The following is a 27,365-nucleotide window of genomic DNA, read 5'->3' as shown; positions in this document are numbered from 1 at the left end:
AGGCTCTCTAGAGCTTAAGGTCCACCAGCCTAGTCCAAGTTCAGTTAAGAGACCCTGTCTCAAAGGAACAAGGTGGAGGAAGATAGAGGTCACCTGACATCCTCCTCTAGATCTGCTTCCACACAAAAATAAACATACTCACAAGTGTCCATATACCACACATACACAAGTGGACGTCTGTAGATGCAAAGTTAGTGGTTTACTTTGACAGAGAAGAACCACTCCACTGAGATGGCTTGTAAGAACTACTGAGCTACACATTGATTCAAATTCTGGTTCTTCTACTACCTTTATTTTCAAGGTCAGCTAACCAATTTGACGGGAGCCATAAGCCTAAGCGACCCTTGACACATATGCTGTCATATTTAGGCTTCTCTCCTCTTTTCTTAGATCTAGGCCTTGCTTAAGTCTCCATAGCACCAGAACCTCTTCTCACAGATACCAGAAACTCTTCTCAGATATCAGGTGAATGAGCTGCAGTTAAGCAATTAGGCAGTTAGACAAGGGTAGATAGATAACCCTCAGAGCAACATTTCCTTCTGGCCGAACAGCCCATAATTAAGTCCCTTCCTGCTTGCAACCCCCATTACTAAGTCCCTTTCTGCTTGCAACCCCCATAATTAAGTCCCTTCCTGCTCTCAACCCCCTTTGCCTACCTATATATGCCTTGAGAGAAAAATAAAATTTTGGAGCTTGATCAGACGTCCTGTCTTGCTCTCATTCTTTGTGTCTCTTGTCCCTCTCATTCGCCAGCCCTCCCTTTAGGTCCCCGTTGAAGACCCCGCTGACCGGGGCACCAAGTGGGCCTCAGTTTGCTTAACTAAACACACACACACACACACACACACACACACACACACACACACACACACACTAAAATTTAAAAAAAATTTCACACATTTACTTTAATAACCAGAGATTATATAACTAAGATATAATACATATTCTTAACAGATGACCTATTAAAACTATTACTAGTATGCATATATGTGTATATAAGAACCAGACCATTGGAGTCATGTATGGTAGTTCATGCATATTATCCCAGAAACTGGAAGGTAGAGGCAGAAGGATAAGGAGTTCAGTCATCCTTAGCTACACAGCAAGTATGAAAGAGCTTAAGGTAGATGAGACCTTGCTCCCACCACACACGCACATGTGTGTGTGTGTGTGTGTGTGTGTGTGTGTGTATGTGTGTATGTATGTATGTGTGTGTGTGTGTGTGTATGTGTGTGTGTGTGAGTGTACCTATATATGCACATGCATATCTATTTATTTGTTCATTCCCTTTATATATCATTACAGTACCACCCAATGGAACACAGATATAACCTTAACTGATAGGAAGTCTACAACTGTCCCAGTAATTTGTCCTTAATGCCACTTTCTCCCTATAGAGGACACATCATAAGCCACATATTCTTTCTTTCTTCCTTTCTTTCTTTCTTTCTTTCTTTCTTTAGCAATCTAGAACAGTTCATTTTTCATGACATTAACTTTAAAGAATTTGAACAACTTGCTTTTTTTTCTTTTCAAAATAGGGTCTCTCTGTATAATCCAGGCTTGCCTCCAATTAACTATACAGAACAGGCAGGCTTTGAACTTGGGACTCTCTGAGTCACGGTATTACAAGCATGTACATACCAACATGCCTACCTACACTGAGCATGTTTTCTTGTACTGTGTTAAACAATCTGGATTTGACTGATTTGTTACTTATAACTAGATTCACATTTCTTTAGATTATTATTACTATTTTCTTGAGATGGTAGAGATGAAATTCAAACCGTCTAGGCATGTGCTATATCACTAAATTACATCAACAGCCTGGATCAGATTTTTATTGTGTGTGCGCATGATGTGTGTATGTGAGTGCAAACTACTGAGTTCTGATGCCCTACACTAAAACACAATCCTAGCCGGGCGGTGGTGGCGCACGCCTTTAATCCCAGCACTCGGGAGGCAGAGCCAGGCGGATCTCTGTGAGTTCGAGGCCAGCCTGGTCTCCAAAGCGAGATCCAGGAAAGGCGCAAAGCTACACAGAGAAACCCTGTCTCGAAAAAAAAAACCAAAAAAAAAAAAAAAAACACAATCCTAAAGCTTGCTGGCAAGCAATAACATTATAGGTTTAAATCTCTAGTATTTCTCTTTGTTGTGAGTTTCCATGCATGTCTGGAACTGAAACTCCAAACTTATCTGTTCTCTTTAACTACCAAACTTTATGAAAGACCAGTATATTAGTGGTCACAACATATTTCCTTTAAAAATGATGCCATCTGAGTTGGGTGTGGTAACACACACCTTTAATCCCAGCAGGTAGAAGCAGGTAGATCTCTGAGTTCAAGGCCAGCCTCATCTACAGAGCAAGTGAAACACCAAAAAAAAAAAAAAAAAAAAAAAACACCCCAGAAAAAAAGAAAAAGAAAAGAAAAGAAATCATCTGGAGGCTGGAAAGAATGGCTCAACAGCTAAGAATGTTTGCTGCTCAATCCTGAGGACTAGATTTTGGATTTTAGCATCTTATATAAAAGCTGGACATGGGGGCTGGAAAGAGAGCTCAGTGGTGAAGAACACCTGCTGCCTTCCCCAAGGACCCAGGTTTGATTCCCAGCACACATATGGCAGCTTACAACAATCTGTAATTCCAGATCCAGGTCTAGGAGATCTGACACCCTCTTCTGGTCTCTGTGTACACCAGGCATACACATGGTCCACAGACTTACATGTAGACCAAACACTCACACACATATAATTAAATAAAATTTAAAAAAAAAATCACCTAAAATGAGGAACCATATGCAGGAGGCACAAAATCAACATGTAATGTTAAAACAGCTTACCTTGTGTACCAATATAAGCATTCTTCTGCTTGTAGCCATCCATGAAACTGGCATTGATGTAATCTGTCTAATAATAAAAGAGAGACATTATTGCAAGTGCATGAACACACCATTTGGATCACAAAATAACGTAAGTGCTGGGTAAGTTCAATTCAAGATGTGGAGAGTCTCTTCCTGTCAAGCAGTAAGTGAAAAGTAACAGGGCCAATTTAGCATTGGAGGGAAAAATCGTGAATTACCTTTATTGGTAATGAAATGGAGTAAAGAGGAGTCAGGGTATAGGTGAGTAGAAGAGTGTTTCTGTGGGCTACTGTTTCACTCCAGCAAATGAATTAGAACAACCAGATAGATAGATAGATAGATAGATAGATAGATAGATAGATAGATAGCAGACACACCGATTATCATAGCAGCCCTTTCATCAAATCATAGACAAAAAGTAAGTCCTACATAGTGCTGTGCCTGTAATACCAGCACTCAAGAGGCAGAGGCTGGAGCATCACTTCAAGGTGAAAGGCTACCCCTTGTCTACAATGGTGAGTGCTATGGGATAATGGTTTTTTGTTTTGTTTTTTTGCTTTTTCGAGACAGTGTTTCTCTGTGTTGTTTTGGTGCCTTTCCTGGATGTAGCTCTGTAGAGCAGGCTAGCCTCAAACTCACAGAGATTCACCTGCTTCTGCCTCCAGAGTGCTAGGATTAAAGGTGTGCACCACCACCACCACCACCGGCGGGATAATGCTTTTGTACACTGGTTTAATAAAATACTGATTGGACAGTAGCCAGGCAGGAAGTATAGGTGGGGCAAGCAGATGAGGAGAATTCTGGGAAGAGAAAGGGTAGAGTCAGGAGTTGCCAGCCAGACACATAGGAAGCAAGATGACAAGGCAGAAATAAAAAAGGTACCAACCCACATGGCTAAACACAGATAAGAATTATGGATTAAATTAAATGTAAGAGCTAGTCAATAATAAGCCTGAGCTAATGGCCGAGCAGTTATAATTAACATAAGTCTCTGTGTGATTACTTGGGTCTGAGCAGCTGTGGGACCAGGCGGGACACAGGAAAATCTTCTGACTACAGGTAAGTTCTAAGCCAACAGAGCTACACAGTGAGATCCTGTCTTTAAAATGAAAACTTGCTGGGCGGTGGTGGCACATGCCTTTAATCCCAGCACTCGGGAGGCAGAGGCAAGAGGATCTCTGTGAGTTTGAGGCCAGTCTGGTCTACAAAGTGAGTTCCAGGAAAGGGGCAAAGCTACACAGAGAAACCCTGTCTCGAAAAACCAATAAATTGAATGAATGAATGAATGAATGATAAATGAATGAATGAATGAATAAATAAATAAAAATAAATAAATAAATAAATAAATAAAAACTTATAGTAAAAACCAAAACACCTCAAAATAGAACAAAGACCCAACGAAAGACATTAAAATAACTCTCATAAGAAAGCAGGCTGAGCAAGCCATGAGGGCCAAGCCAGTAAGGCACACTCCTCCATGGTCTCTGCTTCAGGTCCTGCCTCCAGGTCCTTGCCTTGGCTTCCCCTGATGATGGAAGCATACGCCAAATAAATTCTTTCTCAAGTTCCTTTAAGTCAGTGTTTATCACAGCAACAGAGGAACAAACTAATATACCCCTAAAACTAAAAAAAAAGGAAGACATAAGTCTAGGCTGCGGCTATGACTTGGGGTTAGAGTACTTCCTAGCAAGCATGAAGCCCTAGGTTCAGTCCTCAGCATCATACAACAAACAAACAAAAAAGAGCATATGCTAGTGTACACATGTAATCCTAGCCCTTGGGAGCTAGAGGCAGGAAGATCAGATTTCAAGGTCATCTTGGACTACATCATAATGTTGAGGACAGTCTGGCCTACAAAAGCCCTGTCAATAAACAAATAAGTAAATAATCAAAGCTGGTATTGTGGTAGATATCTCTGAACCAGTATTCTAGAGATTAAGACAGGAGGCCAGCCTGGCTATATAGCAATATCTTACTTCAAAAAAGAAAACTCAAGGGCAGGGTCATAAGTTTCTATTTACTGTGAAAACAGCTGGTGGCATTGTTTGTAGCAAAGTCAAGTGGTGATGTCAGGTGATGATCTTCAGATTAACTACAGGATAATTAGAATCATCTCCTGTTACACTGGGATTTACTTATATTTGTGAATATACCCACTCAAAAATATATCCCCAATACCCGCATGTGCATACCCCCCCCCCCACACACACACATACATATACACCGGGCACTGGTCCTCAGATTTATCTTGACTAGAATAATCTGGTACATTGGGATTCACTCACAAATATTTCTTAAAACGTGTGAGGTACTGTTCTATATACTGGTGACAGAGCAGTCAACCAACAGATAAAAACAAGTATTTTGGACTCAAGAGACTCAATCATTCAACTCCATTCCTGAAGACAATGTATGAGGACAATTTCAGCAGTACGATGATCAAGCAGCTTAGCTACCTGTCAGGGAAGATGAGAGGGGAAAAAAACAACCCCCAAAAAACTATGCAAGAATCCTGGGCAGGACTATGAATGCCTAAAGGAGAAGGGTCAAGAAAGTCTGGACTCGCCCGGCGGTGGTGGCGCACGCCTTTAATCCCAGCACTCGGGAGGCAGAGCCAGGCGGATCTCTGTGAGTTCGAGGCCAGCCCGGTCTCCAAAGCGAGTTCCAGGAAAGGCGCAAAGCTACCCAGAGAAACCCTGTCTCGAAAAACCAAAAAAAAAAAAAAAAGAAAGTCTGGACCCAGATCCACAATTACTCTCAAAATTATCCTCAAGCACACTAAGGGCTAAAATATCAAGCCTGTATAATGTGAGCCATGTTAAATAGATGTTCTTAAGTTCCAATACTTTGAAAGAGAAACTGTAATCATTGGTAATTTGTGAGGGTAGGGGGAGTTATTTGCTTAAGTTTTTTCCCTCACATTTATTTATTGTTTGTGTGTGCATGTGCTGCACACACATGCACGAGCTTGTGTGTCACAGCACACATATGAAGGTTAAACCACAACCTGGAGAGAAGTCATTTTCTCCTTCCACCTGGTGCTGGGCATCGAAGGGAGGTTTGGGAACAAATGCTTTGACACGCTGAGCCATCTAACCAGCCCAGGGTTTGGGTGATTTCACTCACTTTATTTGAGAGGATCTTGCTATGAAGCCCAAGTTGGCTACAAACTCTTTAGTTCAAGCTAGAATAGACCTTGCCATTCTCCTGCCTCAACCTTCCAAGTATACCAATGTTACATATTTATAATTACAGAGGTTAACAGAAAAAAGATGGTGATCAGATAGAGAAAAAAAAGGTTAGCAAGATGGCTCAGCAGCTAAAGACCCTTGACAGCAAATACGATCACCTGAGGTTGACCCCAGAGCCCACCTGGTGGGAGAGAACTAACTCCTGAAAGTTATCCCTTGACCTTCATGTGCATTCGCATACATAACTAAATAAGTATTTAAAAAAAAAAAAAGACTTAGCCACACGTGGTGGCACATGCCTTTAATCCCAGCACTCTGAAGAGGCAGAGGCAGAGGCAGAGGCAGAGACAGACAGACAGACAGACAGACCTCTGCACATTCAAGACCAGCCTGGTCTACATAGCAGTTCCAGGCAGCGAAAGCTACACAGTAAGACCCTGACTCAAAGAAACAAAACCAAAAAACTATACTTGGGCTGTCAAGATAGCACATCAGGTAACTACGCTTGTCACAAAGCCTGAGGAGGAATTCGACCCAGAGAACCCACTCCCAAAAGCTGTCCTCTGACCTCCTCATGGCACTGTCACCCATGCACACGTGCACACATACACAAACTATAAATAACAGCATGGCATGAAGGTGTAAACCTCCTTTTTTTTTTTTTTTTTTTTTTTTTTAGGTTTTTTGAGACAGGGTTTCTCTGTGTAGCTTTGCGCCTTTCCTGGAACTCACTTGGTAGCCCAGGCTGGCCTCGAACTCGCAGAGATCCGCCTGGCTCTGCCTCCCGAGTGCTGGGATTAAAGGCGTGCGCCACCACCGCCCGGCCGTAAACCTCCTTTTTTTTTTTTTTCTTTTAAGACAGGATCTCTCTACATAGCCTTGGCTGTTCTAGAACTCACAGATCTCTATCTGCCTGCCTCTGTCTCCCAAGTGCTGCTATTAAAGGTATGTGCCACCACCCTCGGCTGATGGCATAAAACTTTAATGCCAGCACACAGGAGGCAGGGACAGGCCAATCTTTGTGAGTTAAAAGACAACGTGGTCTATATAATGAGTTCTAGGACAGGCAGGACTATATAATAAGATCCTGCCTTAAAATAAAATAAAAAAGAAAGAAAGAAAGGAATACCATACTATCAACATTCACAAAAAAAAATTCATTTATTCTCTTCAATATGGTAATATGGACATTTAAGAACTATCTCTAGCCACAATTAATGCATAACAAAGTCAGAACCCAAACTCATCTCCATTTCAGCCACCTGCAGCCAGTACTAAGTTTCACCTTGGAAGAGCTGAATTTCCTGGGTGCGGAGAAGACACGCACGGCATCTATCTCCTTACCTGAGTGTGGCCACTGCGCTTTGTCAGCTTCACTCGCGTTTGGTCCAGGCAGGGGACATCTCCATAGCGGTTCTTCTCTAGGTTTCCTGGAGACCTGAAGAACAAGAGCAAGTCAAAATAAGGTGAAGTGTGAGGATCAGGAGTTCCAGGTCATTCTTAGCTACATGGAGAACTTTAAGACAATCAAGACTACACAAGACTCCTTCTCTAAAAATAAAAGAAAAAGACAGGGCTGTATCGCTCAGTAAAGGAGTGCTTGCGTATCATCCACCCTCACTGCCTTCTGCTTTGTACTATTTGGCTCTGAAAAATTATTTAGATATATTATTGATTAAAAACTTACCAAGACCATCCATATATAATAACATCCTATATTGCTGGAGGTCTGGGAATGTAGCTCAGTTGGAATAGCACTTGCTTACCAGGTACAAAACATTGGTGCGGATCCTCAGTCCCTGAGTAAGCCGGGTGCAGCCCAGCACTCAGGTGGTAGAGCCAGGAGGATCAGAAGTTCAATGTCAAACTTACTACACATAGTTTGAGACCAGCCAGAATTACGCAAGAGCCTGACTCAAAAGAGTAAAGTATTCTATACTGTTGGGCACATATGTATACATAATGGTGTAATCGAAATGGCTAGAAATACACCACATTTATACAAGGTGTAGCTGCTTGTAAGAAGGAAAGAATTGAGGGTGACCACGGGAAGTGATTTCAGCTTCCTAATGAATTCTTTCATGTAATGAAGACAAATATGACAGAACAGTAGCAAGGGTCAGTTTTGATCAAAGGAACTGGAGGTTTTTATACTTTGTACTTCTTCACATATATTTTTCTTCATCTTTTTTATTTAAATTTATATTTACTTGGTGTGTGTGAGGGGGTACGTATAGAAGTGAGAGAGGCAGAAATTGCAGAAGTTAGTTCTCTCCTTCCACGAAGTGAGTTCCAAGGATCAAACTCAGGTCCTTAGGCTTAGCAGCAAGTGGGTTTATCCACAGAGCCATTTCATTGGCCCCTTTATTGGTGTTTAGTTTTTGTTTTGTTTTGCTTTAAGATAGGCTCTAACGGCACAGCCAGGGTTAGCCCCAAACTCTTGGCAACTCTCCTGCAGACTCCCAAGTATTGGGATTACATGTTAAGCCACTATACCTGGTTCTTTCCTGCATCTTAAAAACACCCCCTTGGGACCAGAAAGAAAGCTTGGAGTTAAGAACGCTTAGGACCACCTATGACTCTAAGATTCCTCGGATTTCTGCAGGTATGTACACATAACATCCACCACAGACACATACATATACTCATAAATAAAAATAAAACCCAAAAACAAGCAAAGCAAGACCTCCCCTCATCCCATGTAAATAAGTATAATTGACTTTTTTATTTACAAAAAAATAATTCGCCAAAAAAAAAAAAAAAAAAAATCCTTTAGCTGGGCGGTGGTGGCGCACGCCTTTAATCCCAGCACTCGGGAGGCAGAGCCAGGCAGATCTCTGTGAGTTCGAGGCCAGCCTGGTCTCCAAAGCGAGTTCCAGGAAAGGCGCAAAGCTACACAGAGAAACCCTGTCTCGAAAAACCAAAAAAAAAAAAAAAAAAAAAAAATTCGATGTGATAATTCCCCTATTCAACAAATTAATGTAGTAGTTAACGATGCATCTGTAGTGGTTTTAAAGAAAATGGCCCCCCAAAAGAGTGGCACTATCAGGAGATGTGGCCTTGGTGAAATAGGAGTAGCCTTGTTGGAGGAAGTATGTCACTGTGGGGGTGGGCTTGAAATCTCTTTAGCTCAAGCTTTCCCTCAGTTGTGACATTGAGACCATTTCCTATTGCCTTCTGATAAAGATATAGTAAGCACCACGTCTGCCTGCTCCTTGTCATGCTCCCCGACATGATGAAAACAGACTGACTATCTGAACCATAAGTCGCCACCTCAATTCAATGTTTTCCTTTATAAAAGTTGGCCATGGGCCAGGCAGTGGTGGTGCACACCTTTAATCCCAGCACTTGGGAGGCAGAGCCAGGTAGATCTCTGTGAGTTCAAGGCCAGCCAGGACTACAGAGTGAGATCCAGGACAGGCACCAAAACTAAACAGAGAAACCCTGTCTCAAAAAACAAACAAAAAAAACAAAAAAAAAAAATGTGGGGGCTGTGGTCATATGGTCATGGTGTCTCTTCACAGGAATAGAAACCCTAAGACAGCATCCAATGACAAAATAAATAAAATGAATACTTATCTAACTCTTACAATTTATACAAAACGTAATTCAAACTAGACCACAGACTAAAATTGAAACCACAAAACTTTGAGGAAGAGAGAATCCAGAATCTTCAGAATATAAGGTAAAATGTTCTTAGATTTGGGCCCCAATGATTGCGTTATGGGCAGAGGCAGACAGATCTCTGTGAGTTTGAGGCCAGCCTGGTCTACAGAGTTCCAAGACAGCCAGGACTAGTGATATCCTAGCTCAAAATATTGGAGGAGAGGGAGAGAGAGAAATGGGGAGGTGTTGAAAGCCAGGTATACTAGGGGCTGGAGAGATGGCTCAGCAATTAAGAGCACTGACTGTTCTTCCAAAGGACCTGGGTTCAATTCCCAGCACCCACACGACAGTTCACAACTGTCTGTAACTCCAGTTCCAGGGGATCTGAAACCTTCATGTAGATATACATGTAGGCAAAAAAAAAAAAACAACAATGTACATTAAATAAATCCATCTTTAAAAAAAACAAAAACAAAAGCCCATATATACTATTTATTTGTTTGGTTTTTTGTTTTTTTGTTTGTTTGTTTTGTTTTTTTTGTTTTTTTTTGGTTTTTCGAGACAGGGTTTCTCTGTGTAGCTTTGCGCCTTTTCCTGGAACTCACTTGGTAGCCCAGGCTGGCCTCGAACTCACAAAGATCCGCCTGGCTCTGCCTCCCGAGTGCTGGGATTAAAGGCGTGCACCATCACTGCCCGGCCCATATATACTATTTAAAGGGAGCTGGGGAGATGACTCAGGACTCAAGAACACTGGCTGCTCTTCCAGAGGACATGGGCCGACATCCCTGGCGCCCACTTGACTGTCAGCACTGTCGGTAACTCCAGTTCTGGGGTCCATCGCCCTGTTCTGGCCTCCAAGGGCACTGCACACACATGGTGCACAGACACACACAAAGGCAAAAATACCCATATACATAGAGTAAAAATAAATAAAATCTGAAAAAAAAATTAAAGAACAGTAAGAAGGAGATAAGTGCTGATAAGGCTGACTGTATTTTGTATATGGTGACAGACACACAGACCTACAATACATGACAAAACTGAATACAAACAACACACACACACACACACACACACACACACACACACACACACACACAAAGTAAAAGTGGTAAAATATGAATAAGGTTAGTACCTATCAATGTCAACATCCTGGCTGTTACATTATATCAGTTTTGGAAGATATGACTATAGGCAAATTGGTAAGTCTACATATAATCTGCATCATTTCCTATAAATATATGTAACTATACAATTGTCTCATAATAAAAATCTTAATTAAAATTTAAAGGTTCTTTGGTTTGGTTTGGTTTTTTTGGTGAGCAGGCTAGCTCTTAACTCATAGAGATCAATCTGCCTCTGCCTCCCGAGTGCTGAGATAAATGACATGCACCACCACCACCTTGACAAAAAAAAATTATTTTAAACTATGTTCATGAGTGTTTGCATACATGTGTATATATCACATGTATGTTTGATGCCCAGCAAGGACAGAAAAGAGCATTCAATCCCCTGGAACTAGAATTACACACAATTTGGAGCCACCATGTGGGTGCTGGATACTGAACTAGGGTCCTCTACAGGAACAGAAAGTCCTTTTAACTGCTGAGGCATTCTCTATTGCCCCCAAAGATTTTATGTGTATATGTCTGTGTGATTATATGCCATGCGTATATGGGTACTTGCACATACCAGAAAGGAATACTAGATCCCCTGGAGCTAGAGTGATGAGTAGTTGTGTGTGAGCTGACCAGTGTGGGTTCTGTGAACTAAACTCTGATCCTCTTGAAGAGCAGCAAGTTCTTTTAATTGGCAATTCATTTTTTCAAACCTGGACTTTAATATTTATATATTATATTAAATATATATTATAATATGTATATACACACAAAATATACATATATATAAATAAAACCAAACACACACATAAATATCTCAAGAGAATACACACACGCACACACACGAAAGCAGAGAACTGCCTCTTCTTAGTTACTAACACATTATTTTTCCTCTTCCAAAATTCAATCAGAAGCTGGGCATGATGGGGCATACCTTTAATCCCAGCACTCAGGAGGCAGAGGCAGGTAGATCTTTATAAATTCAAGGCCAGCCTGTTTTACATAGTGAATTCCAAGAGAGCCAGGGCTATGTAAAGAGACCCCGTCTGTTTTAGTGTCCTGTCTATTGCTGTGATAAAACACTATGACCAAGACATCTTACAAATTAAAGAGTTTAATTAATTGGGCTTATGTTTTTAGAGGGTTAGAGTCCACGATGGTGGAACAATGGTAGAAATGTTAGAAAGGGCTGAGGGCTCACATCTCAAATGGTAAGCAGGAGGCAAAGAGACACACTGGCAATGGCAGAAAGTCTTTTGAAATCTCAAAGCCCGGGCTGGAGAGATGGCTCAGAGGTTAAGGGCACTGGCTGTTCTTCCACAGGTCCTAAGTTCAATTCCCAGCAACCACATGGTGGCTCATGACTGTCTATAATAAGATCTGGTGACCTCTTCTGGTAGGCAGACATACATGTAGGCAGAATACTATATACATAATAAATCTTAAAAAAAAAAAGAAAGAAAGAAAGAAAGAAAGAAAGAAAGAAAGAAAGAAAGAAAGAAACCTCAAAGCCCATCCCCAGTGATAAACCTCCACAAACAAGGCCACATCTCCTAATCCTTCCCAAACAGGTCCACAAACTGGGCACTAAGTCTTCAAACACAAGCCTATAGAGGATATTCTCAGTCAGCCAACCATACACAGTCTTAAAAAAAAAAATTAATTTAAAAAATTTTTTTGTTTTTTGTTTTTCGAGACAGGGTTTCTCTGTGTAGTTTTGATGTCTGTCCTGGCTCTCTCTCTGTAGACCAGGCTGGCCTTGAACTCACAGAGATCCACCTGGCTCTGCCTCCCAAGTGCTGGGATTAAAGGCGTGTGCCACCAATGCCCAGCAAATTGACTTTCCCACTTTTTTTTAAAATTTATTTTTATTTCACATGCATTAGTGTTTTGTTTGCATGTATGTCTGTGTGAAGGTGTCAGGACCCCTAGAACTGAAGTTACAGACAGTTGTAAGCTGCCATGTGGGTGCTGGGAATTGAACCCAGGTCCTCTGGAAGAGCAGTCAGTGCTCTTAACCACTGAGCCATCATCTCTCCAGCCCCAAATTAAATATTTTAATTAAAATTTTTTTAAATTGAAAGTATTTTTAATTAAAAAATGCTATGGAAATTTTGAGCAGTTGTGAACACTCTGATATTTACTTCACACTCCAGAATTCCAAGAAAAATACGTTTGCTCTGTGTAGGTAGTTTTACTAGACCCTGGTTGAGAAGGGAAGGTCAGGCGCTAATGAGGTTTATGAGTTCCAGATCATCAAACTGGGCTCCAAAGTTCAGTAAACAGGCAAGCCTGTGAAGTTCTCTCATCAAACTCGATTCTAAAACAGCAGCTGGTTGGAATGGTACAAGTCGACAAAACCTACTCGTTCAAGGCAATTACTTGAGGCAGTAAATAACTGCGGTGGGGACCTACATAAAAATCTTAAATTCCTCAAAAAGGTTATCACTCTTCCCTGCTCCCAAGCTGTTTCCTTGATTCCTACTGAGGAGACTGAAGACAGTGGTGCACACCTGTACCCCAGCATACAGGAAGTAGAGGCAGTAATATTAGAAATTCAGGGCCATCTTCAGCTACAGGACAAGTCTTAGGGCAGCCTGGGCAGGACAGGAAGTAGAGGCAGTAATATTAGAAATTCAGGGCCATCTTCAGCTACAGGACAAGTCTTAGGGCAGCCTGGGCAGGACAGGAAGTAGAGGCAGTAATATTAGAAATTCAGGGCCATCTTCAGCTACAGGACAAGTCTTAGGGCAGCCTGGGCAGGATGAGACCCTATGGAACAGGAAGATGTTGGGAGAATTCCTGCAGATCCAGGAGTGTTAGCACATAGCTTTCATCTGCCTTTTGTGACTGCTACCTCCTGTCTCCAGTACCTCCGGTCTCCAGTCTTATCTGAGCTCCCTAGGGGTTCAAAACCTATGCAAACTTGTGTTAGGAATGACCCAGAACATGGTGGTATTCCTTTACTGAGAATTTGCATTTGACATTATTCCTTTTGGAGGCTTAGATAAGAGGTTTTGGTATAGAAATGACTTGCTAAAGGTGTAAATTGTGTAACAATAAAAGAGCCCTTTGCTAAGCTACAGAGAGTCAATCCCGCTAGAGATGGAGTTCACCCTGCAGAGCTCACCAGTAGGAGGAAAGCAGCCAATGAAAACACTGTAAGAGGGCTGGACAGATGGTTGAGCAGTCAGGAGTACTAGTTGCTTTTCCAGAGAACCCAGTTATAACAGCACTTACATGGTGGCTCACATTCTTCTCTAACTCCAGTCCCAGAGGATCCCATGCCCTCTACTTGCCTCTGTGAGCACTTCATGCATGCGTGCACAGACACACGTGCAGGCAAAACACTCAAGACACATAAAATACAGTAATTAAAAAAAAATTTAGCTGGGCGGTGGTGGCGCACGCCTTTAATCCCAGCACTCGGGAGGCAGAGCCAGGTGGATCTCTGTGAGTTCGAGGCCAGCCTGGGCTACCAAGTGAGTTCCAGGAAAGGCGCAAAGCTACACAGGGAAACCCTGTCTCGAAAAAACCAAAAAAAAAAAAAAAAAAATTTAAAACATGCTAAACTATATAAGTGTGTAGGTGCACACCTTTAATCCCAGCACTAGAGGCAGAGGTTAAAGGGATCACTGGCCACCTGTTTTGGTGAGTTTCAGGCCAGCCAAGGCTACATATTAGGATCTTGTCTCAAAATAAAACAAAAAACCTGATTATTTAAAAAATAATAACAATAATAAGGTGGACAACAATTGAGGAGAACACCTCCACAGATACATAGATACACATATACACAAACACACCCCAAAACAAAAGGGAGAGAAATGCCCTAGGCTGCAGCTGTAGTCATCAAACCATTACAAATCAGAGTGATAAACTAGCAAGATGATTTTATGGGAGAATTTGGGAAGAAGAAAAGCCCTAAGAGGTTAAATTCCTAAGAAGCAACTCTTCTCTCTTCTTGTCATAGGATTCTTGTGAATACACAGTACCTTTTCCTTCCAAGATCTAGCATTTTATTACATTGTAGGCCTTTCTTAAACAACATTTGCATTTCAAGAAAATATCCAAGCTTGCCACAGTGGTACATGCCCATAACAAGACCAGCACTCCGGAGGCAGAGACAGGAGGACCTCTGTAAGTTCAAGGCCAGTCTGGTCTATAAAGTGAGTTTCGGACCAGCCCGGGCCACACTGTTTCAAATAATAAGTAAGCAAGCAAACAAACAAATAAATAAATAGCAAATGAATGAATGAATGAATAAAAAGCAAATGAATGAATGAATAGAAAAAGGAAGAAATATATAAAGATCATTACAAGGTTTTCCTATTGGTACCAAAGACCACCAGAAGTTTCAAGGCATAAGACATCAACAAGTCCAAAGCAGGAGAGAACAAGTCCAGACAAAACTATTAAGTGCCTGTGAAGCTTTTTGTGTATATTAGTATGTATGTATTGTGTGCCCTTGAGTGTAGACGTGCACGTGCCTGTGCCTGTGCATGTGCATGCAAAGGGCAAGGCAAGACATCAGCTGTCTTCATCTTCATCTGTTGTTCTTAACCTATTGCCTGGATCAGTGAGCACTCCAGACCCACTTGTATCTGGCCCAACAATGGTGACATTATATGCAAGTGCAGCCATGCCTACCTTTTTATATGGGGGCTGGAGGTTTGAACCAAAATCCTCATGTTGCAGAGTAAGTGCTCTTTCCCACTTAACCATCTCCCCATGAAACATTTTATTTATTTACTTACTATTCATTCATTCATTCATTCATTCATTCATTCGTTCATTCAAGTGCTGTCCTGGCTGGCTGCAGCTCACTATGTAGACCAGGCTGGCTTCCACCTCATAGATTCACTTTCATCTGTCTTCCAAACACTGGGATTAAAGGCATGCACTACCATGTTTCGCCTTCACGTGAAGCCTCTTGACCCCAGGGAAACCCTCTATAAAGGAACTGAGGTATCGAAACAGCTGCAGTCATCACTTGCCAGAAGCACCTTGGGAACTGATTGTTGACCCAAACCTCTCCTACTTACATGGAACAGTGGAAAGTGCCAACAGGGTTCTCACGGCGGATGTCTTCATACTCCTCATATATGCCCCGCTTTTGCCTGGTATTAACATAGTCTACCAACTCTTGGATGGTCATGGCATGGGGACCTGGAACATGTACTGAGTCCCAGTCTAAGGCAGGAGGTAGGGAAAACAGGATGATCTCATCGAAGGGATCTGGGTGGCCGTTCACTTGGGGCAGGAACTGGAAATTCCAAGTGGCGAGGTCAATTTTGACGTACCCACCCAGATTTTCTGGAAGGCACTCCCTAGGCAGGTGCTGGGTAACTTCAGATGTCTTTAATATCTGAATCTGTAAGGACACAAAGAGCTACACTGAGCACTGGGGCTATAAGTCAGAAAGCATACAGACAAGATCAAAAAACAAATGTGCTTACATTAGATTTGAAAATCAGAGGAAATTTGCTTGAACCACTCTATATTTGAAAAGAAGCAGAGTGAATTTTATTCCCTTTGGATTAAAATCCTATGAATTTCTCAGATAGCTAAGTTTGAATCCTGAGACTGTCTCTCAAATTCACTCCTGGAATGAGAGTCCAAGTTACTTCTCTTCTGAAACGAAGGGATAGTGAACAAAGGCTTCCTACTATCAACAAGGCTTTTCAGCAACATCTCTTGCTGGTACTCTTCCTTCTAGAAGCTAAGAATACATAGGTAATGACTACTTCTGACAGTTGTATACTAACTCAACCTATTCTAAGTCTCTTAGCTTATATTTTACTCACGGCTTTGTACGAATGTCCTCAAAGACAGATTTCCACAAAAGACAAAGACACCTCAAAATGGTCATCTCAGAAAACACTAGATAAGTAATCATATTTGATTCAGGTACGCACTTAAATATAGCCATGCTAAGCCAAGATGGCCTAGATAGTTCTCCTTAAAATCTTTGTAGCGCAGGAATGCTATTCTTTTTTTTTTTATTTTTCGAGACAGGGTTTCTCTGCAGCTTTGGAGCCTGTCCTGGACCAGCTCTGTAGATCAGGCTGGCCTCGAACTCACAGAGATCCACCTGCCTCTGCCTCCCAAGTGCTGGGATTATAGGCGTGCGCCACCACCCCCTGGCAGGAATGCTATTCTTAAAAGACTGTCCCCTTGCTGGTGCCTCTTCTTATTTTTTTAAGTGTGTGTGTGTGTCTGTCTGTCTGTCGGTCTGTGTGAGTATATACCAATATACCACATGCAGATGATGCGCGGCCAGAAGAGGACACCTAAATCCCTAGAATTGCACTTATAGTGAGGAGCCAACAAACTTGGGTGCTGGAAACCCAACTCAGGTACATGCTCTTAATCACTGAGGTACCACTCCAGCACCCCACCCTCAACCTCTTCTTAAAAAGCTATCCCCTTTCCTCCTCTACCGCTTAAAGAACTAGCTCACAAAAGCTGGAGAGATGTTAAATAATTAAGACCCAGTTCAGTTCACAGCATCCACATGGCTTAACTACAGTTCCAGGGGATCTAATGCCCTCTTCTGGCTTCTGATGACACCAGGCACACACATGGTACATAGACATACATGTAGGCAAAATACCCATACAGGTAAAATTGAAAAAAAATAGATCTTAGCCAGGCAGTGGTGACTCACGTCTTTCATTCCAGCACGTGGGAAGCAGAGCCAGGCGGATCTCTGTGAGTTCGAAGACAGCCTGGTCTACATAGTGAGTTCCAGAACAGGTTCCAAAAGCTACACAGAGAAACCCTGTCTCAAGAGATGCCAGTCCCCCCCCCAAAAAAAAACAATGAAAGAAAACACAATACCCAGAGATATGCATGATGGTACACTCCTACAATCCCAGTACTTGGAAGGTTGAGACAGGAAGACAGCCATGAATGTGATGCCTACTACACAGTGAGCAGCTATAGGCCAGCCTCAGCTACAGAATGAAACTGTCTCAAAGGATAAATAAAAAGACCAAAAGAAAAGGAACAAATAAAACCAGGAAGAGACCTCCCTATCACTCTGAAAGTCACAGAAACTTAATAGTACTTTCCAGTAAATAAACCAGGGTTTGGCTTTGGCTTGCTCTCCTCTCTCCTTCCCTCCCCCCCCCCCCCCCTCTCTCTCTCTCTCTGTATACTAGAGACAGACTCCAGGGGCCTTTTAAAGCTAGGCAAGTACTCTACCATTAAACTACATGCTCAGCCCCAGATCAATTCTAATACCTGTTCAGATAGTATAAATATGTTAAATGCTGACTTTTGGTCTTGGTCTTGGTTTGGGGTTTTGGGGACTAGACCTAGTCCCTTGGGCATGCTGAGAATGCACTCTGACACTGAGTTACACACCCAACCTTCGAAACCTTTCAATTCTGTTCAATATTTATAATGCCTTATGCAGCACTAAGTTAACTTTGGAAATCATATAATCCTTAAAATACTTCTCAGGGGATGGAGAGATGGCTCATGGGCTGGGAGCACTAGCACTGGCTGTTCTTCCAGAGGACCCGGGTTCAATTCCCAGCATCCACATAGCAGCTCACAGCTGTCTGTAGCTCTAGTTCCAGGGTTTCTGATACTTGCATTCACACCAAAGCACATAAAATAAATTATTGAAAAATGAATAAATAGAAATAAAATACTCCTGGGACACATTGGTCCAATACTGTTTTTTTTTTTAATATTTTTTGTTTGTTTGTTTTTAAGATTTATTATGTATACAGCATTCTGCCTGCATGTGTCCCTGCAGGCCAGAAGAGGGCGCCAGATCTCATTACAGGTGCTTGTGAGCCACCATGTGGTTGCTGGAAACTGAACTCATGACCTTTGGAAGAGCAGTCAGTGCTCTTAACCACTAAGCCATCTCTCCAGCTCCTCCAATACTGTTTTATTCAAGGTGGTGTGAAGAAAGAGTCAGATAAACTGCCGTTTTCCAACTCAAAACAAATTTGTGGACAGTGAAGGAGGTGTTCTGTCCCAAGCTAATGACTGAATGAAGAATGTGAATGAATACAATAACAGAAGCAGAAAACATTCTGGGAGGGGCTGGAGATGGCTCAGCAGTTAAGAGCACTAGCTCTTCTTCCAGAGGTCCTGAGTTCAATTCCCAGCAACCACATGGTGGCTCGCAACCATCTGTAATGAGATCTGACGCCCTCTTCTGGCATGCAGGCAGAACACTGTATACATAATAAATAAATCTTTTTATTTTTTAAGATTTATTAATTTATCATGTATACAGTGTTCTGCCTGCATGTATGTCTGCAGGCCAGAAGAGGGCACCAGATCTCATTACAGATGGTTATGAGCCACCATGTGGTTGCTGGGAATTGAACTCAGGACCTCTGGAAGAGCAGTCAGTGCTCTTAACCTCTAAGCCATTTCTCCAGCCCCAATAAATAAATCTTTAAGGAGAAAAAACATTCTGGGAGATAAGCTAGAAGATTCTTTGAAAGCAGATGCCTAACTGGCAGATACTAGAATCTATTTATCTACCTCCAATAAGAAAAGGCTGCCTTACCCTCTCCCGGACTTTGTCCTTCAAGAGCAGGCTGATGATAGAATAGGGCACTCGGAACCATATGGGTGCTCCTACAATCAGCACCTTCTTCAAACGAGCTGGAAATGCTCCCTGTGTTGAAAACATAGAAAGAGTTAAAACCCAAGGATACTGTATGGCCCAAAGTATGGCTTCTTTTCACTCTTCTTCCTTCCCAGTGAACAGAGTAACTTGACAGCTTAATCCAGACAAATAGGTAGGTTGAAAGTAATTAAAAGAAATGAAGAAATTAGAAGCTGATCTACCTTTAAATGATATTACATTTATGTTAGCCATCAACTTTATGGATCAAGAACTATTATTTTATTTTGTATTACTGGTGAGTGGGTGCATGGGTGCCATAGTGTCCATATGAGTCCCCTGCTTTCACCTCTGTATGGATTCTAGGTGTTCAACACAGGTCACCAGGCTTTCACAGCAAGTGCCTTTACCAGCCATCTTGCAGCCCTGACTTTTCTACACACAAGCATATAAATATGCATCCTACAAAAGTTCAGCTTCTTAAAACTTAGGTTTTTTAGCTGGGCGATGGTGGCGCACGCCTTTAATCCCAGCACTCCGGAGGAGCCAGGCGGATCTCTGTGAGTTTGAGGACAGCCTGGGCTACAGATCAAGTTCCAGGAAAGGCACCAAAACTACACAGAGTAACCCTGTCTCGAAAAATCAAAAAACGAAACAAAACAAAACAAAACAAAAAAAAAAACTTAGGTTTTTAATAAACTGAAGATAAAATAAACATGTTACTTATATAATCTTCATGTAGTTCAATATCTATGTGCACATACAATATTTCTATTTTTAATCTTTTTTTAAAGATTTATTTATTTATTATGTATACAGAAGAGGGTGCCAAATCTCATTACAGATGGTTATGAGCCGCCATGTGGGTGCTGGGAATTGAACTCAGGACCTCTGGAAGAACAGTCAGTGCTCTTAACCTCTGAGCCATCTCTCCAGCCCCTATTTTTAATCTTTTCTCCATTTGTTTATTAAACCAATATATACAATCAAGGTTGGAGGCATAACTCAGTTATAGTGTGTGCTTAGCATACACATGACATAGGTTTGATACCCAACACTACAAAATAAATATATAAATAAATAAATATGATCTAGTCTGTACAAGTACAAATGAGGTCTCAAAAAAGGAACAGTCTAAACTACTCTTAGAGGAAAAAAAGAGAATCCTATGTATACAAGACATAGAGATGGCATATCACTGCTAAGTGACAGTGCTTGGTTTCATGACACTTTTTCACACTCCAGCCTTTCTCGGGAGCAGGGTTCCCATGTAGTAAGAAACCAGGGGGCTGGCGGGATGGCTCAGTCAGGGAAGTACAAACCACACAAGTGTGGAGGACCTGAACTCAATCTCCAGGACCCACATAAAACCTAGGTGTGTAACACCAGCACAAGTGAGACAAAAGGATGGATCCCTGAGGCTCACTGGCCAGCAGCCTAGCCTAATAATCAGTGAGCCCCAAGTCCCTGGGAAAGACACAATCTCAAAAAAACAAGGTATACAAGTCCTAAGGATGGCATCTAAGGTTGATCCCTGACGTTCACATATACACACATTAATGCACACATGAAAATTAAGTATGTAAATAAATAAATAAATAAATAAATAAATAAATCCTGGTAATTGGCTTTAAAAAAGGCAACTGTAGCTTTAAAAATCTCCTACCCTAATTTTTCTTACGTTTTGAATAAACCAATCTTAATTTCACTTGTTTGCTGTGGGATGGTCTGTATGTCAAATGTGTTGCTGATTGGTCAATGAATAAATCACTGATTGGCAGTGGCCAGGCAGGAAGTATAGGCGGTACTAACAGAGAGGAAAATTGAGAGAACAGGAAGCTGGTGGGGGAGACACTGCCAGCCGCGATCAGGACAAGGAAGATGTAAAGTACCGGTAAGCCACAAGCCACGTGGCAAGGTATAGATTAATAGAAATGGATTAATTTAAGCTGTAAGAACAGTTAGCAAGAAGCCTGCCACGGCCATACAGTTTGTAACCAATATAAGTCTCTGTGTTTACTTGATCGGGTTTGAGCGGCTTGGGACTGGCGGGTGAGAGAGATTTGTCCTGACTGTGGGCCAGGCAGGAAAACTCAAGCAACACTTGTTACTCTCTGTCTTTCCAGTTAGCGTTCGTTTTTTTGTTTGTTTGTTTGTTTGTTTAGAGACAGGGTTTCTCTGTCTCAATGTAGCCCCAGCTGTCCTGGAGCTTTCTCTGAAGACCAGTCTAGCTTTGAACTTACACATATACACCTGTCTCTGCCTTCCAAGTACTAGGATTAAAGACATGCACCACCGCCTCCAGCTCCAGTTAGTCTTGGTTCTATTAAATTTGAGGAATTTACAAACACTTCTTACACAAACTACACAACACCCACAACAAGGTTCTCCAAAGGCTTCTTCATTCAGACTTAAAAACTACTTTTTATCCCTTCCTTCAAGGACACAAGAATTTATTTCAGGACCTAAATACCCAAAGCCCCTTTAAGTGCCTAATCAATTTGGAGAAATACATTGATTTCAATAAAATGATGGATAGCAGAAATCATTACACTACATCATCTTCATCAGGGCAAAAAGATAAGAGAACAGGCATAGTCCACTTAAATAACTGTACCGTACCAGCCCTTGGGCGGTGCAGAGCCTGGTCTACACAGCAAGTGCTAGGCAAGCCTATACTACGTAGGGACCCTATGTCACAATAGGACCAAACAGAGAAAAGAAGCTACCTCATAAAGTCTTGGTAGACCTGTTCACTGATGGTGTCTTTAGGAAGCATCTTCCATTACACATTCTTTTTTTTATTTTTAAAAATTTTATGTTTTGCCGGGCAGTGGTGGTGCATGCCTTTAATCCCAGCACTCGGGAGGCAAAGCCAGGTGGATCTCTGTGAGTTCAAGGCTAGCCTGGTCTAGAGAGCGAGATCCAGGACAGGCAGCAAAACTACATGGAGAAACCCTGTCTTGAAAAAACAAAAACAAGAAAAGAAACAAAACAAAAAATTTATGTTATGTGCATTGCTGTGAGGATGTGAGGATGTTGGATCCCCTGGAACGGGATCTACAGACAGCTGTGAGCTGCCAGGTGGGTGCTGGAAAAGCAGCCAGTGCTCTTAACCACTGAGCCATGTCTCCAGCCCCCCATTATATACTTTAAAATATACATCTACCCTTAGTCAGTTCAGTTTCTGAAACACTATCCTAGAAACACAAGCGCCTTTTTTGTTTTCCTCTAGAAAGGGTCTCACTATGTTGTCTTGACTGGCTTCGAACTTGCTGTGTAGTGTAGGCTGACCTTAAACTCACAGATCCACCGCCCTCTGCTTTTCTCCCGTTCTAGGACAAGCTGACCCAAATGTTTTTCCTTCTGTTGTGTTGTTTTACCTTAGTTGAAGCCAGGGTCTTGTCTAAGGCAGCCTGGGCTGGGCTGGTACGCATATGTAGCCCAATCTGGCACGGAACTTTTGGCAGTCTTTCCCCCCAGCTTCTCAAGTGCTAGTATGATAACCACATGACCATACACCCCACAAATGCCAAGTGCATAGTCTCCAGCTGAACTACACTCCTAGCTCCTCAACATTTATGTTATTTCACTTGCATATTTTTGTTTTCTGAGACAAAGGATCTGGTTATGTAGTCCAGGGTGGTCTTGAACACATCTTATCACGAGTGGTGAGATTATAGGCATGTGCCACCATAGCTATTTTTATGTCATTCAATCTTCCCTACTCATATTAAACAGTTACACATCATAATGAAGTTTTGTGTATTAGGGAGTAGGGGGTTGTTGTTGTTGTCTGGGACATGGTCTCATGTAGTCCATTCTAGTAGTTCGAATGAAAATGGTCCCCAGAGGCTCATATATTTGAATACTGGATCCCATGTTGGTGGAACTGTTTGGGAAGGATGAGGAAGTGTGGCCCTGTTAGAGACGGTGTATTGCTGAGGGCAAGCTTTGAAGTTTCAAAAGACTGGTACAATTTCCAGTGTGCTCTCCCTCCAGCTATTGGATCAAGATGTGAGTTCTCAACTGTTACTACTACCATACCTTTGCTCCACCATCATGGACTCTAATTAAATGCTTTCTTTCATACCTACTTTGGTCATGGTGTTTTGTCACAGCAATAGTAAAACAACCTGTTGTGGCACAGAACTTGCTGTGTAGCCAAGGATGACCTTGGGCTTCTAATCCTCCTGCTTCCACCTCCTGATACTAAGTACTTGGAATCAAATACAAGGCCTTCTGAATGCTACCAGCTGAACTACATCCTAAGCCTTACCTCATTATCTTTGAAATACAAAGAGTAAAAATACCTTTATGGCTGGGAAGATAGCTAAGTTGGTAATGTGCTTGCCCCACAAGCACAAGGATTTGAATTCATTTTCTAGAACTAAAATGCAAAATTGCTAAGTGTGAAGCAGAAACAGGAGGACCCCTGGGGCATGTGAGTGCGCCAGTCTAGCTTAACTGGTGAACTGCAGGCCAATGACAGACTTTGTCTCAAAAGTAGATGACATGCCTGAGAATAACACCTAACGTTGTCTGCTCTCTACCATACACACAAGCACACAAGTGCACCTGTACACACATAAACACATACATGTATACATATATTTATAAAACAAGCCACTAGGCCTAAGATTTAGGGATAAGAAACTATGAAGCTAGGTGTATAGGACTTTTACACATCTATATATGTGGAAAATTCTACATGAATATAAACAGACCAAATGAACTTACATGCACTAAAGTAAAATGCCTAACACATTTCATCCTGAATTCAGCCAACACATGTCTAGAAAGTCACTAGATGGCATTTTTCACAGTTGCCATAGGTAGGCCTGTTCCACAAAACTCTGGAAAAGGAACACTTTTGTAGCTAAGGATTTGCTTGTGATTTTCCATTTTCTTTATTTCCGTTTAATTTGTTTTTGTTTTAGTTTGAGAGAGAGAGAGAGAGAGAGAGAGAGAGAGAGAGAGAGAGAGAGAGAGAGGGAGAATGTGTGTGTGTGTGTGTGTGTGTGTAAGGATCTCACTCCTTATATAGCTCAGGCTAGTCTGAATCGTACTTTGTAGCCAAGGCTGAAGTAGAATTCACTGTACAGCCCAGGCTAGCTCAAACCCATGGCATTACTCTTGCCTTTGGCTTCCCAAGTGCTTGGATTACTGGTATGAGCCACTAGGCCATCTCAAATCTTTCAAATTGACTTTTAAGACCACTTCTTGTTCTAAGGAAGCAGATATTAATTATCATATATAGGTGATATTTAAAACTGAACATAATGTCTGAAGTTTGTATTTTCCCTAAATACTTCCCCAAAGAATAAAAAGAGAAAAGGAAACTTAAAAGGATTCCCTCTTTACAACCTTACCTTCAGCAGATTTAGGACTTTCTTGCCAAGATCTAGCTCGAAGTTGGCATAATTAGAACCACACATGTCATAGATAAACACCAATCCATTCCTTTGAGTTTCAAAGCTGTAAACCAATTATTAAACAAACATTTAATTCAATACAAATGTTTCATTCAAAGTTAAACTAGATCCTTACATGTTTTTTAACATCATCCATGGGGGCGTGAGGTGGGGGGAGTGCCACAGCAAGTGTGGGGTCAGAAGACAACTTTCAGGAGTTGGCTCCCTCCTTTCCCTCCACCATGAGATCCAGGGATTAAACTACGGTCCTCAGGTTTGTATGGAAAGTGCTTTCAGATACTAAGCCATCTTGCCAGTCTAGAAATAAATTATTTGATCATACTATTTATAGATAGCAAATTCTTACACTTCTACGGTCTCATGCAGCCCAGGCTAGCTTTGAACACGCTTAACTCATGCTTGCCTCCAAGTCCAAGCAATCCTCATGATTCACTCTCCTTATTTGTAGGACTGGAGATATCAGCCACCTCAAGGTTATTCTTTTGTGTCCACATCTTTGCATCATACTTCTACAAAATCTAAGAAGGATCTCCTGACTAAAAGCTAACATTTAAAAATCTCAAGTCCTGCCAATTATGTGTGTATAAAAATACTTCAAAATTCAGTTCCTGTATGTAAAGTTTGTTGTGTATCTAATATACCTCATTATTAGTGAATTAACTTTCTAAAAAGAAAAAAAAAGCATAAACACTTATCATTCTAAAATGCACGGAAGGTTTTCTGGCAGAATTTAGTATTAATCTTGATTCCTTCTTCATAACCCCACAGAGACTACCATTCAGCAGATCACAGACGCTGTCAAATGAGGCATAATTACCAAGTAGATCATCCAGGTCTAGAGAATTTCCATTTCTCCACAAGCTCAACTAGGGCCATTTAAAAGAATTACAGATTTTTTTCTCAAGATAGGGGCCTAAAACAAGTCAATGACGGGAAATAAATGAAATACGAAGAAACCACAGGGCACAATGATCCAGGTTCTATAGTCTGTATGAAATTTCTCATCTGCTGAACACACATGGAATGACAGAGAACATAATGTGCTTTCTTGGTATACATTAGGAGGTGTCACAATGATAGCCAACTGTTTCCCACTAAGTTTGACTCTTGAGCTATATGCAGCAGGAGATACAAAAGTTTAAAACACAGTCCACGGCACTTGTGTCAAAGAAAGGCAGTACATGAAGGGCAACCAAAGCAGTAAGACAGGTTATGGGTCCCTCTGAGGAAGACCGAGAATAGATAAGTGAATATCCATGACAGCATTACCTTTCTACTTAGGAGGTCAATACTAGATTTTCTGAGAAAGGCGGCTTTCCTTCATTCTCCTAAACTCACGGAGCATTTCAAAAGTCTCCACAGTCTGGAAAGTATCCCTAAAGACTGAGGGCTGAGAAATTCCAAACTGCTACTTAGGGAGTACAAGTCTGTTGAAGTTACTGGTCCTCACTCCTCGGCTACTTCTCCTTTTCAGAATAACAGCATTGTAGGCTTTGCATGTTATCTCCCACTAAGTATCAAGAGCAGAAGCTAAAAGCTTTAAAAGTAACCAACAAGACAGTAACTAGTTAACTATTCAGAGAGCCCCAACTCAGACAGTCTCTTGGCTACTCTCAATCTGTAAATCCCTAATCTAGGCCAGGTAAAGCTGTATGAAACCCTGTCTCAAAACAAAGCACTGGTACTGGGGGTTGGGGCACACGCCTTTAATCCCAGCACTCGGGAGGCAGAGGCAGGTAGATCGCTGAGTTTGAGGTCAGCCTGGGCTACAAAGTGAGTTCCAGGACAGCCAGGACTACACAGAGAAACCCTGTCTCAAAAAAAGAAAAACAAACAAACAACAACAACAACAACAACAAAACAACAACAAAAAAGAAGACAGGCAGTAGTGGTGCATCTTTAACCCCCAGCACTCGAGAGGTCGAGGCAGGAAGAAAAAAATCTCTGAGTTCCAGGACAGCCAAGGCTACATACAGAGAAACCCTGTCTTGAAAAAACAAAACAAAACAAAAAAACAACAAAAAACTAGACCATTCTGGAACTCTCTATGTAGCACCAGCTAGCCTCAAACTCACACTGCTACCACCTCAGTCTTTAAGGTACCACCGTGTCTGATCCCCACAGGCTGTGGTCAGGGCTTTTTTATTTTATTTTGTTTGGTTTTTGCTCCTTTTTTGAGACAGAGTCTCTTCTCACAACCTAAGCTTGCCTCAAAATAGTAGAATCTTCGCCCACTTCCTAAGTGCTTACAGGTATAATAGGCCAACAAGCCAACGGTTATTTTTAATTTCCTTTATATGTATGAGTGTTTTGCCCCCATGTATGTATGTGCACCACATGTCTGGTAACCACAGAGGTCAGAGATGGTGTCGGATTCTCCTGGAATTGTAGCTACCAATAGTTGTGAGCCACCATGTGGGTATTGGGAATAGAAACCCAGTCTTCTGAATGATTAGCCAGTACTCTAAACTGCTGAGCCATCTCCCAGCACCCCAAACTCCCCACCCTCTTTTTTTCAGGCAGGGAATCACCATATAGCTCTGGATAGCCTA

At 41.7% G+C, this 27,365-nt stretch overlaps 1 protein-coding gene across 2 annotated transcripts in view; it reads right to left on the bottom strand.

The window, feature by feature from the left end:
- Ptpn9 (protein tyrosine phosphatase non-receptor type 9) overlaps positions 1 to 27,365 on the bottom strand; it is a 95,124-nt gene that overhangs the window by 12,321 nt on the left and 55,438 nt on the right. For both annotated transcript variants that reach the window (XM_052761359.1, XM_052761367.1), the window contains 5 exons: positions 24,751 to 24,856; positions 19,319 to 19,429; positions 15,822 to 16,150; positions 7,397 to 7,490; positions 2,841 to 2,907 (listed from right to left, as the gene is read on the bottom strand). In XM_052761359.1, coding sequence (XP_052617319.1) covers positions 2,841 to 2,907; positions 7,397 to 7,490; positions 15,822 to 16,150; positions 19,319 to 19,429; positions 24,751 to 24,856 — 707 coding nt within the window. The remainder of the gene's footprint in view (positions 1 to 2,840; positions 2,908 to 7,396; positions 7,491 to 15,821; positions 16,151 to 19,318; positions 19,430 to 24,750; positions 24,857 to 27,365) is intronic.

Source organism: Peromyscus californicus, unplaced genomic scaffold (assembly GCF_007827085.1).
Source record: "Peromyscus californicus insignis strain IS unplaced genomic scaffold, ASM782708v3 Scaffold_11__1_contigs__length_118956290, whole genome shotgun sequence".
Taxonomy (NCBI): domain Eukaryota; kingdom Metazoa; phylum Chordata; class Mammalia; order Rodentia; family Cricetidae; genus Peromyscus; species Peromyscus californicus.
Note: the sequence above shows the minus strand (reverse complement) of the source record. Positions and strands in the feature narration are given on the sequence as shown.